This window comes from Hippopotamus amphibius, chromosome 11 (genome assembly GCF_030028045.1).
Source record: "Hippopotamus amphibius kiboko isolate mHipAmp2 chromosome 11, mHipAmp2.hap2, whole genome shotgun sequence".
NCBI classification, from domain to species: Eukaryota; Metazoa; Chordata; class Mammalia; order Artiodactyla; family Hippopotamidae; genus Hippopotamus; species Hippopotamus amphibius.
In genome coordinates, this window is record NC_080196.1 from 50,969,348 (window position 1) to 50,985,544 (window position 16,197).

The 16,197-nt window shown below is 39.0% G+C and overlaps 1 protein-coding gene across 7 annotated transcripts in view; it reads right to left on the reverse strand.

Annotated features, from left to right (window-relative positions):
• The window catches only part of RBMS3 (RNA binding motif single stranded interacting protein 3), a 707,061-nt gene extending 691,477 nt beyond the window's left edge, over window positions 1-15,584 (reverse strand). For all 7 annotated transcript variants that reach the window (XM_057698459.1, XM_057698462.1, XM_057698461.1 and 4 more), the window contains exon 1: window positions 14,962-15,584. In XM_057698459.1, coding sequence (XP_057554442.1) covers window positions 14,962-15,036 — 75 coding nt within the window. In that variant the 5' untranslated portion in view covers window positions 15,037-15,584. The remainder of the gene's footprint in view (window positions 1-14,961) is intronic.
• Between the last annotated feature and the right edge of the window lie 613 nt (window positions 15,585-16,197).

Genomic DNA, 16,197 nt, shown 5'->3' on the forward strand with positions numbered 1-16,197 from the left:
ACTGTTTTCATTTCCGATTATTAAATTCCTTGTCCAGACTTGGTTAAAATGTTTCAAATTGCATTAAATATATATGAAGTATGATACACTGTTGCTTTTTAAACATGGGTAAAAAATGGTAGGTATTCTAGTTGTAAAAAGAGAAAATACTAAATTGGCCCTCCTGTGTTGAACTAAGCTCGCCTTCTCATCTCATACACAAAGTAAGAGAAAAAAGTCATCCTTGAAGGTCTATGTTTAGGAAATTCCCTGAGTTTCCAAAGAAGCATGTGGAACTTGATCATCAAATTTTGAAAGGTGTGATTAAGTTCTATGAAATATAAATACGTGAAATAGACTTAAGTGTTATTAGAAACATATGTCCTTGATCTACCTTTTTTACAGGAAGAGCAAACAGTTGAGGCTTTATGATCTACTGTCTTTTAGATGGACTCAGTTGGTCAATGTTTCTATATCAGCCAAGCATAGCATCTTCTGCATCTTTTGTTTTATTCTTTTCATTTCCATGTTTTAACTTTAATTAAAATTGATATTGGAAGTGAGAAACAGGACAAGTACAGGGAGGAAAAAGAAATAAAATCAGATTTAACTGAGGTTCATTAGATTTTCCAGAGTCACTTTTTCCAGCTCAGTTAATATACCAGGACATTTCCCCCACGGTCAAGGAGTACCAAACAAGTGCACCAGATGAGGGGTATCGCAAAATGTAATTCTGCAGTATTCCCAAGATAATAACATAGAAAAGAAAATCCTGATGTCCAAACTCTTGGGACACAAATATTTGCTCTAGTACAAAAATGCTTCAGTGGGATTCCAACCACTTAGGAAGACCTGGGCTGATTGAAGCTGTCCTTGCCTGCTGTTGCTCTTTCAACTTGGAATATGACTGGCAGACAAAGGAGATCAACCTAGAACACAAGTGCAACCTCATGGGATGGACAAGAAGCAATGAAATGGTGGCCCTGCTGACCCCAAGCACTGCTGGGATCCCCTGGAGGGTGTCACACACACACACAAAGAGACATTTCTTCCTCAGCCAAATGTGAGAGGATCCCTTTCAGCTCAAATCTCAATCCAGAAGTTCGTCTTCTCACCAAAAGTAACAGACCTTAATAACCCTTATCACCCCAATACAAAGGGGCAGGCAATCCCACAGGACACAGAATCTTCAGGTTAAGAATCCAAGCACTGATGTCAATCCTTGTGTAACAAGGAACTCATCAAGGCATTTTTCAGTGTTTTATAGGAAACAAAACTGCTTCGAAGATCAGTGATTCAATTTTCAGTATTGAAATGAGTACCGTATACATTTATTGTAGCATTGTTCATAATGGAAAAAGTGGCAAAAAAAATCCATGCTCATCGATGGGCAACACTTGCATAAAATGTGATGCAAACACACTAGAAACAATGACCCTGACAATAAAAAAATGCATATCTAGTGACCTGGGGAGAATGCACAAAGCATGCTTATCATTGAAAAAAGGAGTAAAATAACACAGTCAGTTTGATCTCACATACCATAGATCTTCTTGTATGTTTGTATGAGCATAAGGAATGCTATAGAAGGACACATATCATTTTGTTATTAATACATGTTATTTCTGAGAGTTCGTCACAGATCGGTGTGGTATACAGAAGATTATTAATATTTTCATTATATATCTTGAGTTGTTTCACTAGATACAATGAATCTGGATTACTTTGCAGTAGAAAAATTTACTAAATGTTGAGGAATTACATATATAGAATCTATATTTTCTACAATTGGTAATAAGAACCTTGATGCAAACAAAGAACATGGTAGGAAAAGAAACCAACAAAAACTGCAGAACAAACATAAGGGAATCATCACAACTTGGGAAAATCAAGAGGCATCCAAACCAAAAACACAGTTTGTTCACAGCCACAACTGGGCTATTGTTTCCATAGATTCCTTAGTAAGGAAGCCTTTGAAGTTGACATCAGAATTCAGTCTTATATCATCTTTTATTCCTTTAGACATATTGTTATGCCTTCTTAGTTAATTGTATAGGGAAACTAGAGCTTTCTTTTCCAAAAATAGGAATTTTGTCATTCTTACTTGATCTTTGAAGTTGTCTTTTCAAAATTTTGAGTTAAAAAATTCATGTTGCTGTGGCTATCTACATGGCATGGGGAAATAATATATGACTATTATACCTAAGACCCTCTGTCTCAAATAAGAAAAATAGACAAAAAAGATTGCCTAGCACTCAACCCACCTCCTAGCTGCATCTGCTGAGTTCACGTCCTGATACGTCCAACTCTCCACTAACCCAAGGAAGGAAGCCACATATACAAGCTGATACTCTTGGCAACTGCTTAGGAATGGCCTCTCCAGTCCCCTCAAACCACCACCACTGCCATTTAGTCCTGACCTCCCTGCTTATTCTCATCCCCAATTTCCAAATACTGGCTACTAAGACTGTCTTTGAAATCCACTTCTGTCCTTCCAAGCTGGCAAGCATTCTAATGTTTTTGCCAGCATCTTGGGAAGCAACACTGTGTCAGTTTTTCTCTTCTCTTTTCTCTTCTCTTCTCTCTTTTCTTATTGCAGTTTCTGACTTAGCTCACTTGCTATCACAGTGTGTCCCATTAGCTAGGTATGTAACCTAACTTCAGCCAACAGTCCTGGGGTCCTAGTGGCCCACATGTTTCAGGGGAGAGAGGTGGAATAGGGAGTGATACATCAATTGGTATATGTAAAAAAAGTTAGTTTAGTAAGACATTTCTGGTACACAAAATGCCTTTTGACATAAAGCATCACAGAGGTATAGGCAACATTAAGCAACTATGGTTTTAAAAATGACTGCCTTCAGCAACAGATGACTGTGGGAGACACACTGAACAACACAGATTAATGCATGCTAAAAACTTTCCCTTACGCACTCTGCCTGCACCAGGCACTCTACCAGATCCTGTGGGGCATTCGAAGATGAAGACCCTGCGGTCCTAGTCCTCAGGGGGTTCACAGACTAACTGACACAAATCTGATCCTGATAAGTAACGGTATGCCTGAAAGCCAAAAATAAATTTACAATCAAGTAAGAAAAGAAAGTCAAAATCCAATCCCACTCTACCTTGGAAAGAAATGGGAAAAAACAAAAAGCAATAACTAAAAAGATAAGAGGGAACTGAGAGCAAAGAGAACAAAAACGAGAAAGCAGAAATTTAGGAGCTACAGGCAGGGAGCCAAAGAAGGCAAATCCATAGCAGACAAGTTGAGGACAGGAGAAAAGGGCTGAGAGGGAAAAGGCAAGGAGAGTGGAAGCTATGATACAGAGAGAAAATTACTTCCCAGGAAGGACAATCTCGGAAGGGCAGGGAGATGGAGAGGATGCAGTGTAAATGTAAGGTCACTGCAGACAGACATCCTAAATGGAATAAAGATGAAGTGAGTAAAGTGAACTTGGCAGAAAAGACAGACCATGAATAATAACAACAATAATAGCTAACTTTTCTTGGACCACTATTGACCTAAACCACAATAACCATGTTGAAATCTAGACACTGTCTCACCAAGATCCACCCTCTAACCTATGAATGTGCTGAGAGTCAGGGCACTTAAGCGCGACTGCACTCATGTCTTCAATTCAATGGCTCCGTGGATTCCGGGCACATCAGTGGCCCTCAAGCATCACTACTGTCTGGTTAGCACTTGGCATTGTACGATTCTCATACCAATACAGCTCTGCTGGTTTTATAATGTATGCTTACCCCCCTCAAAACCAGAACCTTTCTATACAGAACAACATAATTTCACTCATGATTATATTTTCAAGCAGATAAAAATTTTATATGAACATTTTATATACAGAAAATTTGAAATACATGTAAAAATTTTATTCCAATATCCTTCTAAAAAACATCCTTGTTTCTAGTCAAAAGCATCAATAAGGCTTTTATCCAGGTCATCTGTCGGAACAAGTCTGTAGGAACACTGGGTAAACCAGGACAAGAAAAGCAGGTGCTGGATGTTACCAAGTGCATTGATATATGGAAGCAAAACAAAGCACTAAGCTGTCCTCAGAAGCATTGATGTTTTACTTTTTCACAAGACACCCAAAGTCTCAACTATATGACTCCTCCAAATCAAGTTCTATATCCACATTAAAGTGTTTCCCAAAGATTCCTAAACTATCACTTCCTTGCCAAACAGCTCTTATCCTTCGCCTTTGGAAAGGAAGAGTCAAATTACAGAAATTCTCAAAAGTAAATTAGAACTTGATAACATTAGCCTTTTATTTTCTATTTCTTCTTTTCTTTGTTTTAGCTTTCTTGGTGCTTCCCATAAAACACTTGTAAAATTAAAATCATGGAACTGCCATTTTTTTCTACCGTGCTATTGACAGCCTCATGATTACAAGCTTTCAGGATCATTAGAACTTCCGCAATATAAACAGCAATTAAGAAATTATTTGGGGAAAAATTAGAGTCAATCTATCAATAAGATTTCTAAAAAATTCCATCGAGAATAATGAAGAAAAAGAATATATATCTAACTTGCATAATACATTTTCAACATATTCTCAGATCATGGGAAGATACTACATTTTTGAAAGAAAGTAAAAGTAATTAGTTACCTGTATTTTGGTGAGACTCGCGCCTTTTTGCCATCAACTAGCAGCAAAAAAATTTATTAGACCTGAAAAGAATGGGTATATGTCTCCTTAAGACCACTTTGCCCTTCTGTATTTCTCAGTGATCAGTTAGCCTCAGAGAAAATCAGAAGCATCAAAACAATTCTTAAAGTTTCCAGAAATGTGTGTGTGTGTGTTTGATGTCCATAAGAGAGAAATCAAAGCTTACTCGTTGAATCTGCTGATGAAATTTGGTGAGATCTGGCTAGAGGGTTGGGAAGGAAAACTGAGTAATTAGGTGGAGAATCAAAACATGGGGTGATTATAAGAATTCTCCCTTCAAGATTGTGTGAGAGGGAGTTTTTTGTGTAAGCATATGCAGTGGGCTAGAGACAAAGAGAAAACTCCTTCTTGACTGAGGTAGGGGAAGAAGGCCATGCTCTGGACCTGGCACCCTGGTTTTCTTGTATTACTAAAAATAATTTTTTAAAAATCAGAATAAAAATGAAGAAAGCATAGTGCTTGGCTTAGGACTAGAGAAGCAGTATCTTCAGGATGCCCACCCACTTGTCACTGTGGGTCTGACTGGGGTGTGCATGTGTGCAGACATGTCTGCTTTCAGAGGCACATAGATGCTGCAGCACTGACAGGGACCTCTGGAAACCAAGAGAAGTCATCCAAGGTGAATAATCATGGACTTGAGGAACAGGAGGTGGTGGCCGTTTTAATACACGTAAAAACAAAAACAAAAAAACCAAAACACCATGACGCTATTTAGAAAGAGAATAACTTAGAAAGATTATGCCATAAAATAAATATTGTGCCAAGGACTTGTCTTCTGCTTGGACCCTAAGCTGAGAGCCCAGGGAAACACCTGCTACAGTCAAGCTTTTTTTCTTTCCAATTGGTAAACAATTCCACCAATTGCACAATGAAAAAATTCTGTGAACCTGGCACCCAGATCTGGAACTCTCAATTGCTTTCACCACCAAAGGTCAATCCAATGTGTCTGCTTGTGACATATTTTAGCCAAAGAATGCTAATGACACTTTCCAATACACTGTGCTGTTCTAAAACATGCCCCACCCTGAAAATTTGGGATTACTAAAATACAGAGATATCTTGAATGCCAAAAGGTCACAGTAGGTAGAGATACCACCAGCTTCTCAGACTCCCTAACCGCTTTAGGGACCCACAAAAGCACTGACAAGATGAGAAAAATGTATTGCCTCCAAACGAAAAAGAAAACTGTGAAACCAAAATTAGCAAACATTTGTTTCTACAAAGCATAACACGTTGCCAACTTTATTCATTGTTCTGTTTAGTAGAAGCCAAAATAATCTTTCTTTGTACCTCAAGAAGATCTGTAGATTAGATTTTTTTCATTTTGCAAGAATACCTCCACACGCAAGATGATAAGTGCACAGAAATTCACAAGCACGTGTAAATGAATCTACTCGTACTCAGAGTTTTAGCAGCAAAATTATAAACCTCCATATCTTATTGCAAAAAATATAATTTGATGTGAAATATGAGTACACTTTAATATGTTTAATATATTTGTTGAGAAGTGAGAACCTCCTAAAGTGTTCAGAAAATATGGAGGTTTTAGAATGACCCTTCACTTCTCCCATTGTTAAAGGACATCACTAAACTTGGAGAAAAATTCTTCCCTGTTCATGGATAAACAACAAAGTTCTACTGTATAGCACAGGGAACTATACTCCATGCCCCATGATAAACCATAATGGAAAAGAATATGAAAAGAATATATAAATGTGTGTGTGTGTGTGCATATATATATGTATAACTAAATCAATTTGCTGTACAGCTGAAATTAACACAACTTTGTAAATCAACTATACTTCAATAAGGTTGTTTAAAAAATCAAAATTCTTCCCTGTCCACTGAGTTATTCCCTTGCATTTTTCCTCATCTTTTCCCAGCTTATCAACAAAGTTAAACACAAGAACAAGCCAGAGAGGGAAAATTTCCTATTGCTAACACAAGTCCAATTGCCCAAATAGATGAATAATAAAGTTTAAAGTCAATAGTCAACTTTTTGGAATAAATTGAGAAAAGAATATCCGAACTTTATTCTTTTCAGATCTCCCTGCATACCTAAGATTACAACCCGACATCCTTATTTCTGAAGGCACAGTCTCGAGTGGTGTGCCCAGCAATGGACAAGAGACCAAGGGGCTGAAAGCCAAGACCAAGGCTAACCCAGGAGCTATCACAACCCTTCAAGCGACTAGCACCAAGCTAAAAAAAATGTATTTTTCTCATCTCTCAAGAAGAATGTGTTTTTCTCATCTCTTCATCTACTGAAAACTCTTTGGGGGATTTCCCTGGTGGGCTAGTGGTTAAGACTCCACACTCCCAATGCAGGAGCCCGGATTCGATCTCTGGTCAGGGAACTAGATCCTGTATGCTGCAACTAAAGATCCCAAATGTCACAACTAAAGATCCCACATGCTGCAACTAAAAGATCCCGCATGCCCAACTAAGGCCCAGCACAGCCAAATAATAAATAAATATTAAAAAAAAAAAAAACTATTTGGGACTTTAAAAGTATATTTGCTTAAAAAAAGAAATGAAAAAATAGAGAAAAATGTATATTTGCTTGAATTTTAAGTTACCTTAGTTCTAAGTTATATTCAGGGTGCCACCATCCAACCTGTGTGAATAAATTTTAAAAGGGGCAACCTAAGAGTTTACAGACATCAATAATGGCCTCAAATATGACTTCCATACATAAGAAAAGCTTTTTAGAAATCTTAAACAGGTTCAGAAAACCAGATAGTTAGCATTCTGTTTTCCATTTTCCTTTTTGACTAAATTGTCATCAATCAGAAATATGACTAAGATAAATAGACAGCAGTCCCTAGATAAAAACAGGAAGACTTCTCCAAAATCCTCATTAAATTCTATACATGATCCATATTCACCTTGAAAACTACCAGTTAAGAATGAGGTAGCCAAAAGGTCACTGCATCTGGCCAGACATGCCAATTTCTTAACCCTACAGTATAATGATAGGAAAGCTAATTCTAGAACAGGTTAAAATTCAGTTTTCCAAAACACTTACTACCAATATTTAGAATACCATGAGATTTATTTTTCTTCTATTATACCTTACTTTCCACACAACAGGGAAGGATATTATTAGGGTTGCCTTGACTGTGTATGTAGTCTAGTTTATTTTGGGTATTTGTTACTCATTCATAAAAACAAAACTCAAGGTTCCATTTACTTTCATTAACTCAGGTAACAGGGGCTTGGTGGGGGGTGGGGTGGGGGGCAGAAGAATACCTAATGAGAAAGAGAAGAAAAGAGAATGTTCTTCTTTATGTGTCCTGGAGAAGTTATTATTTTTTTTCCTACAAGACTATGCACTGGTCACTAGAGTCATTTTTCCCCTTGCTTTAAAGACTACTATTCAGAAATTCAGGGATTTGAAGGTTTTGCAAACTCTAGTCAAAATAGCATTTCATCTATGGATTGTTACTTCCACATGTACAGGAGCTCCTAGACTCATTCATGAAACTGGGGCTGTCAGGATCTTAATGAGACCAACTGGTTTAGCCAAACGCATGCATAACCATTCAGCTCATGCCACCCAGAGAGAGCAAGTCTTTGGATAAGGCCTAATTTTATCCACTCAAGGAAGAAAATGTGAACCACGACAAAGCCAGCAATGATGATTAAATAGTGCCTGTCACTTTGCCCCACCCCTGGGACCTGCTCTCCACCCACTCCTGGGTGCCGCGGTGTTTCTCTGGGTGCCCTGAATTTAGATGTGGTGAAGCATGCAGACAGTTACACGTGTCAAGTCTCCGGAGCTGGGAAAGCAGCGCTTGATCTGCTCTGTAGAAAGCACTGAGGACCTGAACAAGAACTCATCAGTGGCACAAATCTGAGGTCATCTCCCAAATGCCCCGAATACATCAAAGCAGCCTCATCTATCTCAAAGCAAGAGTCAGTAATGCTAAGCCTAGAGGGGACCTCAGGGAACTTGTCCTAGACACTAACTCACTGACACACAAATCAGAGAATTCTCCCAAAGAAAAGCTGAAAGAATGTCTTATAATTTATTCTCCATCCTCTAGAAATTGGTTGTGTATTAAAGGTTGAAGTTTTGAACAGCAAAACTTCATTCGGATTATCTGAATCCACATGGTATATATTTCCTGACCAATAAATCTACACAGAAAAATAAAAAGTTATGTGAACAAATTCTTTGCCAATATCAACTGGAAAAAGAAAAATTAAAAACCAAAACAAACAGAATCCAACTTATCTTGGTCCACACCTCTTTTTAAAACTGCTTTTGAATATCTGAAATCTGAAAATAAGTAGTTAATTCTACAGACTTTTTCAAAGCCCTGAAAATTATCACTTAGTAATAAATATTTTATTAGTATTTGTAAGCCTATAGATTGATAATCTCGAGAAGACTAGAGATTATAGTTTTCATGAGAAAACATTCTTTCAAAAACATTGTAGTTAAAGCTTCTTTACTATAACATCCCTGCTAAAGAAATAGAGGCAAAAGTTGTCTCCTTGTGTGACTATGTAATTTTTAACACTAGCAACAAAAGATTAATATTCATACCAAACTGAGTATCATCATATTTTCAAACATCTTAAATAAGACTCACTCTGCCACCTATTTTGTTCTCAAGTCGCTGATCCTTACTATCTATGACTCTTTTGTTTAGGGATAAATGACCTGAAGGTTTTCTTACAATAGTTCCATAGATTTAAGTAGCAAAAAAACAGAAGAAAACCATTTATAATTTCAAAACAGAAAGGAAAAGTTCACTTTTGTTTTCTGAATGTGTGCTTCATGGGAATAACTTTCATCTCTCCATTTTCATTGCTTTCAGATCCATTCAGCAACTATGTGTTTTGCAATGAAATGGCATTCATATTTAACATAAAAATTGGTATGTTATGTTGGTTTCCATTTTCAAAGAGCATATTTTAATCACATCCAAAACAGTTCGGCGTTTTTCCCACTACTGCCAAAAATAGCAACACGTACCCTCAACCCACGTAGCATAACTCCTATCCTCAGCAGCACACGTATCATCACACACGAGCACGTCTCTGCTCTTGGTCTCCCCTCAGCCCCATCTGTACTCTTGCTGTGAACAGCTATAGCATAAAAATGTCTCTTCTCACATGCTTTTGATATTACACTATTTAATCACATACAGCTGTGGCTTGTGAGACTGTTACAAAACACACTTTTAATGTAGTACTCGAAGCCAATTTTGGATAAACATCAACCATTTACTCTGAATAAGAAGTCCAACACTCCAAAGATTTTCTTTTAAAGGAAAAGCCTGGTTTTCTTAGAATCTGGCATGGGCATCATTGTGACTGAGCCCTCTCTATGCCAAAAAAGACTGATAATGTCAAAAAGGATTGTGTACCTCATAGCAGTGCAAAAACTAAGCTTTTCAGAATTCCTGGAACCAGGAAGACCTGGAATAATGTGCATCCTCCCTTCTCCTTGGCCTCTTCCTTCACATGGCCCCTACCTCCAATACTTGAACACATTTTGTTACTTCATGGACATAGTTTTGAGTTATAATTCTATTTTTGTTTTTCCAAACTGAGAGAAAGTGAAAGGAAAATGTGTTGGAAAGATACTGCTCAAAGAAATATACATGGTATTTCCCTTAAGTTTGGAATTATTCGGGGGCGGAGGAGATGAAATTTTTACATTTCTACTCCTTTTAGTAGGCAAACAAATGTAGTGTTGTGAAAACAGTGACAACATTAGAGAAAAGAGAATCCCAATGCTAACAAAGATTTGGAGGAGTACAGAAAAAAACAAACAACTGAAAAGGGAGGGTAGCCTCTTCTTTCTCTGTTTCTCCCATTTCACACCAATTAAAATAGTATACATTCTAATATGAGACGAGATGGATCATCCTATCATATCACCCCCTACAGTGAAAGAAATACTTGGAGTTATTCCTAAAAATTCTCTTGCTGGAAGATTTTTAGAAAACCAGTTTTGTATGTTCAGCCTTTCAAAGGAAAACAGTACTTGGGAGTTTTCAAGGCTGAAACGTACAAAACTGGTTGGTAACTGGCAAGTTACCAACTCCAACTATCAATGCAAATCTGAGGCAGGAAGTACTAAGGAAATTCTAAACTCATTCCCTCCCTCTGCCAGATTTTCTACATTTTCATGTGCAAGGAACATGTGAGGGTTGTTGTGTTTTGCTTTTGCAGGATCTGTACATTCATATCTTTAAGAATATCCTTGGCCCCACGGGAGGCTCCCTTCTCCTTTGCCAACTGCTCTCGCCCTGTGTTGTCAAGTGTCTGCTCTTTTCATGGCACAACTGGGGTCCAGCTAGATGTTTGGAGCCAGGCGGCAGTCCAGCTGAAGATGGTTAGAAATTCAGCCTGAAATCAGTGTGCTGGTGGTGAAATACTCCTCCACCTGACCCCAACTTCACACCAGGCTCTGAACAGAATCTGAGTACCACCAGCCAGAGAAACCTTGTCAGGGTTCCATGGTCTGAGCCCCTTTCTTCAAGGTCTTCTGGGGAAGCAGATGGCCAAAGAAGGGCAGGCAGAAGACTGATGAAAAAGAGGGATTAGAAACTGCACTCAACTGGGAGAAATATAGTGATCTGGTCAGAGCATGGAAAAAGAAGAAAAGACAAATTTGCTGTGTATGTTTGGGTGAATTTTAAAGTTTCATGAAGATGACTAAAGTTTTCGAAATATCACGTATAAGAGAAACATCTATACCTCAACTACAAAATATGAACTGACCAGGCTGGGGACCACGTTTTAACTCTTTTTAGCTTTCCCAGTTCAACTCGTTTTTCCAAGACCGCCCCCCCATCCGGAAAGTACCTCAAATTCAGATTGAAATTCACCCTGGGTCATAATGTAAGAGCAACAAGTTGGTTTACTGAAATGGGCTGTAACAAAATTCTTGAGAAATACTGCATCACAACTTAATCAAACATTGTTACGTATATTATCATTAAGCTAAAAAAACTATTTTTTTTTGGTCTCCTTTCTCTGAAACTTGATTATTCTGGGTGGCCTTCCAATAGCAAATTTGTTTTGATCGAACTCTTTTTTATAAAACCCAGTTATGTCTCTTATTTAAATATTATGACATGTCACCAAGATTTCTTCATTATTTCCAAACAAAAATAGAAATTGCCTCTTTGGGTAGGAAAATAATTGGTCAAAAAGAAAATTGACAAGTGACAACTTTAAATGTGAGCTCTGGGAGAGTAGGCATATTACACCCACCTTGCTACAAGATACAGCTACATATCAGCCATGGGTTTTTCCTTTTATTTGACTTACACATACATTTTTCTAATATAACATTTTAAGCACCTGGAAATTTATTCAAAGAAACAAAAGCATGCATGCCTTATTTCTATTTTTTTTCTTTTTAAGCAACAAAGTGAAGACCTTGGTTCTAATGTGATGGGTAATAAGGGGAGCAGAGAAGGCAGGGAAGTGTCGCATGTTTTTCTAAAACTTTAATTGCATTTGGGAAATGGAAGACATTTGCATTTATTTCGAAATCCATTATCATTTTGATTTATCATTGGGAAATAGCAGCTGCCTCTAACACAGATATTTAGGTTGAAAGAGAAGGCTCAGTATTTTGGCATTTTCTGAATGAATACAATAATAAACATTTTAGTTCTTGAAAACCTCATGAAGATTTTCCATCCAAAACTAATGTCAGCAAATAGCTTTTGTGGGTTACTTGAAAACACCTGAATTTAGAGAACAGTTTAAGGCATGGTATCACCAGAATATGATTTTTGCTGTCAACCATAGAATTCTGTTTTTACCAACCATAAATGCTCTTTACATATCAGCACCATTTTAAATAGCAGTGATTTTAAGACTGGATTATAACTACGAGCCAAAGCTGTAAGGACAGTGGATTTATGAAATTCCACCTGGGCTTACCAAATAAATCTAAGCAGCATGCATTTCCTTCAAAATTACTGCAGGTTATATTTTGATATAAGTGTAAAAGGTGCAAAAAGTGCTACTAAATAAAAGCACCCAGTTGTTTTCATGCTATACTGGGGTGTGATGGGGCTTTATTATACAGTGTTAATGCTGTCAGAAAGTTCCCATATTTTAAAATATTGCACATTGACCCTCCCTCCCATTCCCTGAGTGCCTGTTTCCAAATAGGGCACATTTTCATATCTTCAGCTTCCAGGAATGTCATTAATGTCTGTCATTTCAGAGCCACTGTAATAATATTCGACAACTACACTGCACTGTCAAAATTTTACAATGTAATAATCAATATGAACTACCATGATAGCCAAAGTAGCTGATCTTATACTCCCTACCACCCTGATCTGATTACGCAAATATCAGCTGAGGTCGCCTAATGGATCTAACTTCTTTAAAAATGTTCCAGAAGTTGATGGCTTTGACTAGCTTGAAAGTAACAAGATCCAGATGCTGCCTGTCTACACAACACTAAACTACATAGCACCCCAAAACAGAGTTTTTTAAACTCCCTCTCTATTTTTCTGGCTCTCTTTTCCCTCAACACCCTAGGTTTCCTCTTTACCCCAAACACACACACACAGGCACACACACACAACCCCACCAGTGTAGCTGGTCCTGTGTCTTTAATATAATGTGTCCAACATTATTTCCTACTAGTAATAGTTAAAAGAAATCTCAAGCCAAAAAGCAATTATTCCATTCATTTTGATCTAATGTTTCTCTTCTGAATAGACTTCATCGTAGAAAACGAGAACCAAAGAGAAAGCATGAATTTTGAAACATTTGGAAAAATTTAGCCAAATGACTAAAAGGGATGGAATGTCCGATATTTTTCATGCAACCTTTGAGTTTGTTGTTTTTATTTCTTTGGGGGATGAGAAATGACTATAAATTTCCCCTTTTTTAACTTGTCCTTGTTTTGCCATTTCCTTGAGAAAGGCAGGTAGCACTCTCTATCCAATCCCCCAAAGAGTTAAAACTCCAGCCACTGGAGCAGGAGGGCTGGTCTATTTATTTCAGCAGCAGCCCAAACTAAATGCTCACAAAGGCAAAAGGCAGTGTGAGTCGACCTTGGAGGGGCAGGGCAAATTGTAGAGCAATTGAGAAAGGAAGGGAAAAAAAGAACAGTCTTTAATATAATACTGAAAGTAAGTCTGCTGCCTGATCTGGTTTACAAATCGCCATCGTTTGGTGAAAGAATAAATGAGAGTTAACTATGGCATGAATTACCAAACCCTAATCACAGCACCCAGTCCTGTGACAGCAGAGATCACTCAGCATGCTTTGTTCACTCCTGGCATATTTATTTATTAAGAACATGGTAGAGTCTGGCTAATGCAATGTAAAATAATATCATCTGTAAAGAAATACAATCCATGCATTCAAGGGGGAACGACCAACATTTTCCCCCTAAATCAAGTCCAATGTAACTGACAAATTGCAGCAGTGATTTCACACCTGAGAGTCTTCCATGTCTGAACTGCAGGATAAAGTTCATGGTTGGCACGACCCACAGCTCAGTGACGTGGGCTTGCCACTGGCCCCCTCATGATCATTTGAGCACACACATAAAGCCTAAAGTATTTAACCAATTCATGTCCGCTTATTATCAGTATATTTCATCCTGTTTCAAGACCCAGGTCTCCTGATGGCAGCCAACACAGAAACATCGAGCTTCTAAAAGTAAAGTACATCTATTGTAAAGCTCCTAAATTCACTCTCTAGCATCCTGATCCTCCTCAATATAAAATAAAATATGTAAGGCCACAAAAAGAACAAAAATACATGCAAACAAACTCTCAGAGACTTGAGCTAGTTCCCCGTATACCTTCCCACACCGTCTTTCATTCCACACTCAGCGATTAAAAGTTTGCGTCGCCCCCACCCCGGCGTGTCCTATCCAGTGGGAAAAACCCTTTTAGAGCCACAAACAAAGAACAGCTCACCAGAAAAGCCCCTGAAATTGGATTCTTGTGCCTGATCATCCCTGATATGATCTCCTTGTTAACAACCCTGCCCATCTGCAAAGGACTTGACGGATATCAGGCACATCCAGGCAGCCAAATAACAACAAAGGAACTCAAGTGAAACTATTATCTCTCCTTAAAGAGAAAGCCCCAGTTGCAGGCTTGCTTTCTTCTTATATCCTTCTCTGCTTCATTAACTCCATGGCTATGTGACTCATGTCAAAGAAGCAGGAAGAGGGGCTGGAGTAAGGGGAGGGGCAGTAAACCCGAATTCACACGCCTGTCTGTTTCCCACCCCCAGTGCAGAAGGACACCCCACTGCTGCCAGACTGTGGGGCGAGCCATACCTTGGTTTGGAGATAATGAGGATAGTAGTATGTGTACTGGGGGTACATTTGTGGCTGGTCCAGGCGTTTGCCCATGTAGCTGGAATCGCTATCTCCGAGGCAGGGAACTGGATGACAGGGTATGTGCCCCAGGCCGAGCTTCCTCTGGAGCCACTATTCCTGACAGTCCCGATGACTGATGAGGCTTCGGAGAGTCTTCCACCACTCGCTAGTTCCAACACAGCAAGAATTTTAAAAAGAAACACACCAAAAAAAAAAAGGGAGGCGGGGGATTCGTAGGAAAAAACCCCACACAGCCTCCCCAGCTCTCGCCCGGGGTCCACTTGGGATGAGGCAGTTTGTTCTCTACCCGGCTGTCCGTAGTGATGTCAATTGCCAGCGTTTGTAACGGGAAAAAAAAAAAAAAATCAAAGTCCTTTTAGCACAACTCGGAAATCTTGCAGATCAGCTTCCTGTCTCCTGTGTGTCTCTTTCCCCACCTTAAAAAAAAAAGAAAAAAAATAGAAAGAAAAAGAAAGAAAGAAGAAAAAGAAAAGGGGGGGGGAGAAAGGGGAAAAGAAAAAGAAAAAAAAAAAAAAAAAAAACCTCGCACAGCTCAGTTGCTGCTGTGTCCCTCCCAGAGTGACATGGTGTTCAGGGCTTGTCCTGTCCTTTCATTCACGTCCCCTCCTTCCAGCCAGTGGGTGGGACCCGGAGAGCCCCTCCAGGGAGCAGCGTACGCAGTCCAGAAGGCTGCAGTCTTTCCTCCAAGAAAAAAAAAAAAAAAAAAAAGGCTGCTTCAACCCCTGCTGCAAGCAAAGTTCCGATTCCCTCTGCTGGCTATCTCGAATAGCAAAGCGATTTTTGCAGCAAAGCTGCCACCTCTGCCGCCGAACCCGGGGAACTCAAATGTGGGCGGCGGATGATTCCTTATCCTTCCCTCCATCAACCCCGCGCAAGAGCTGCCTTCTTTGCTTTGCTTGCCAAGTTTCAAGGTAAGCCACACTGCGAAACAAAACACAGCAGACCCTGGGAGGGACCGGAGGACGAAGGGAGGAAGGGAGAGAAAGGGAAAAAAAAGGCAGACGGACTAAGCTTGCTGGTGAAAATGGAAAAAGTGTGTCCCGGATGCTTTCAAAACCTGTGAAGGCACTAAAGCCGAAGGAATCCAAGACCTGCTTTAGAAAGGAACCTTTTACTTCTCGGAGGACATGGAGGACGGTAAGTGTTGAAGAAATGTTGGAGTCTACTTCAGGA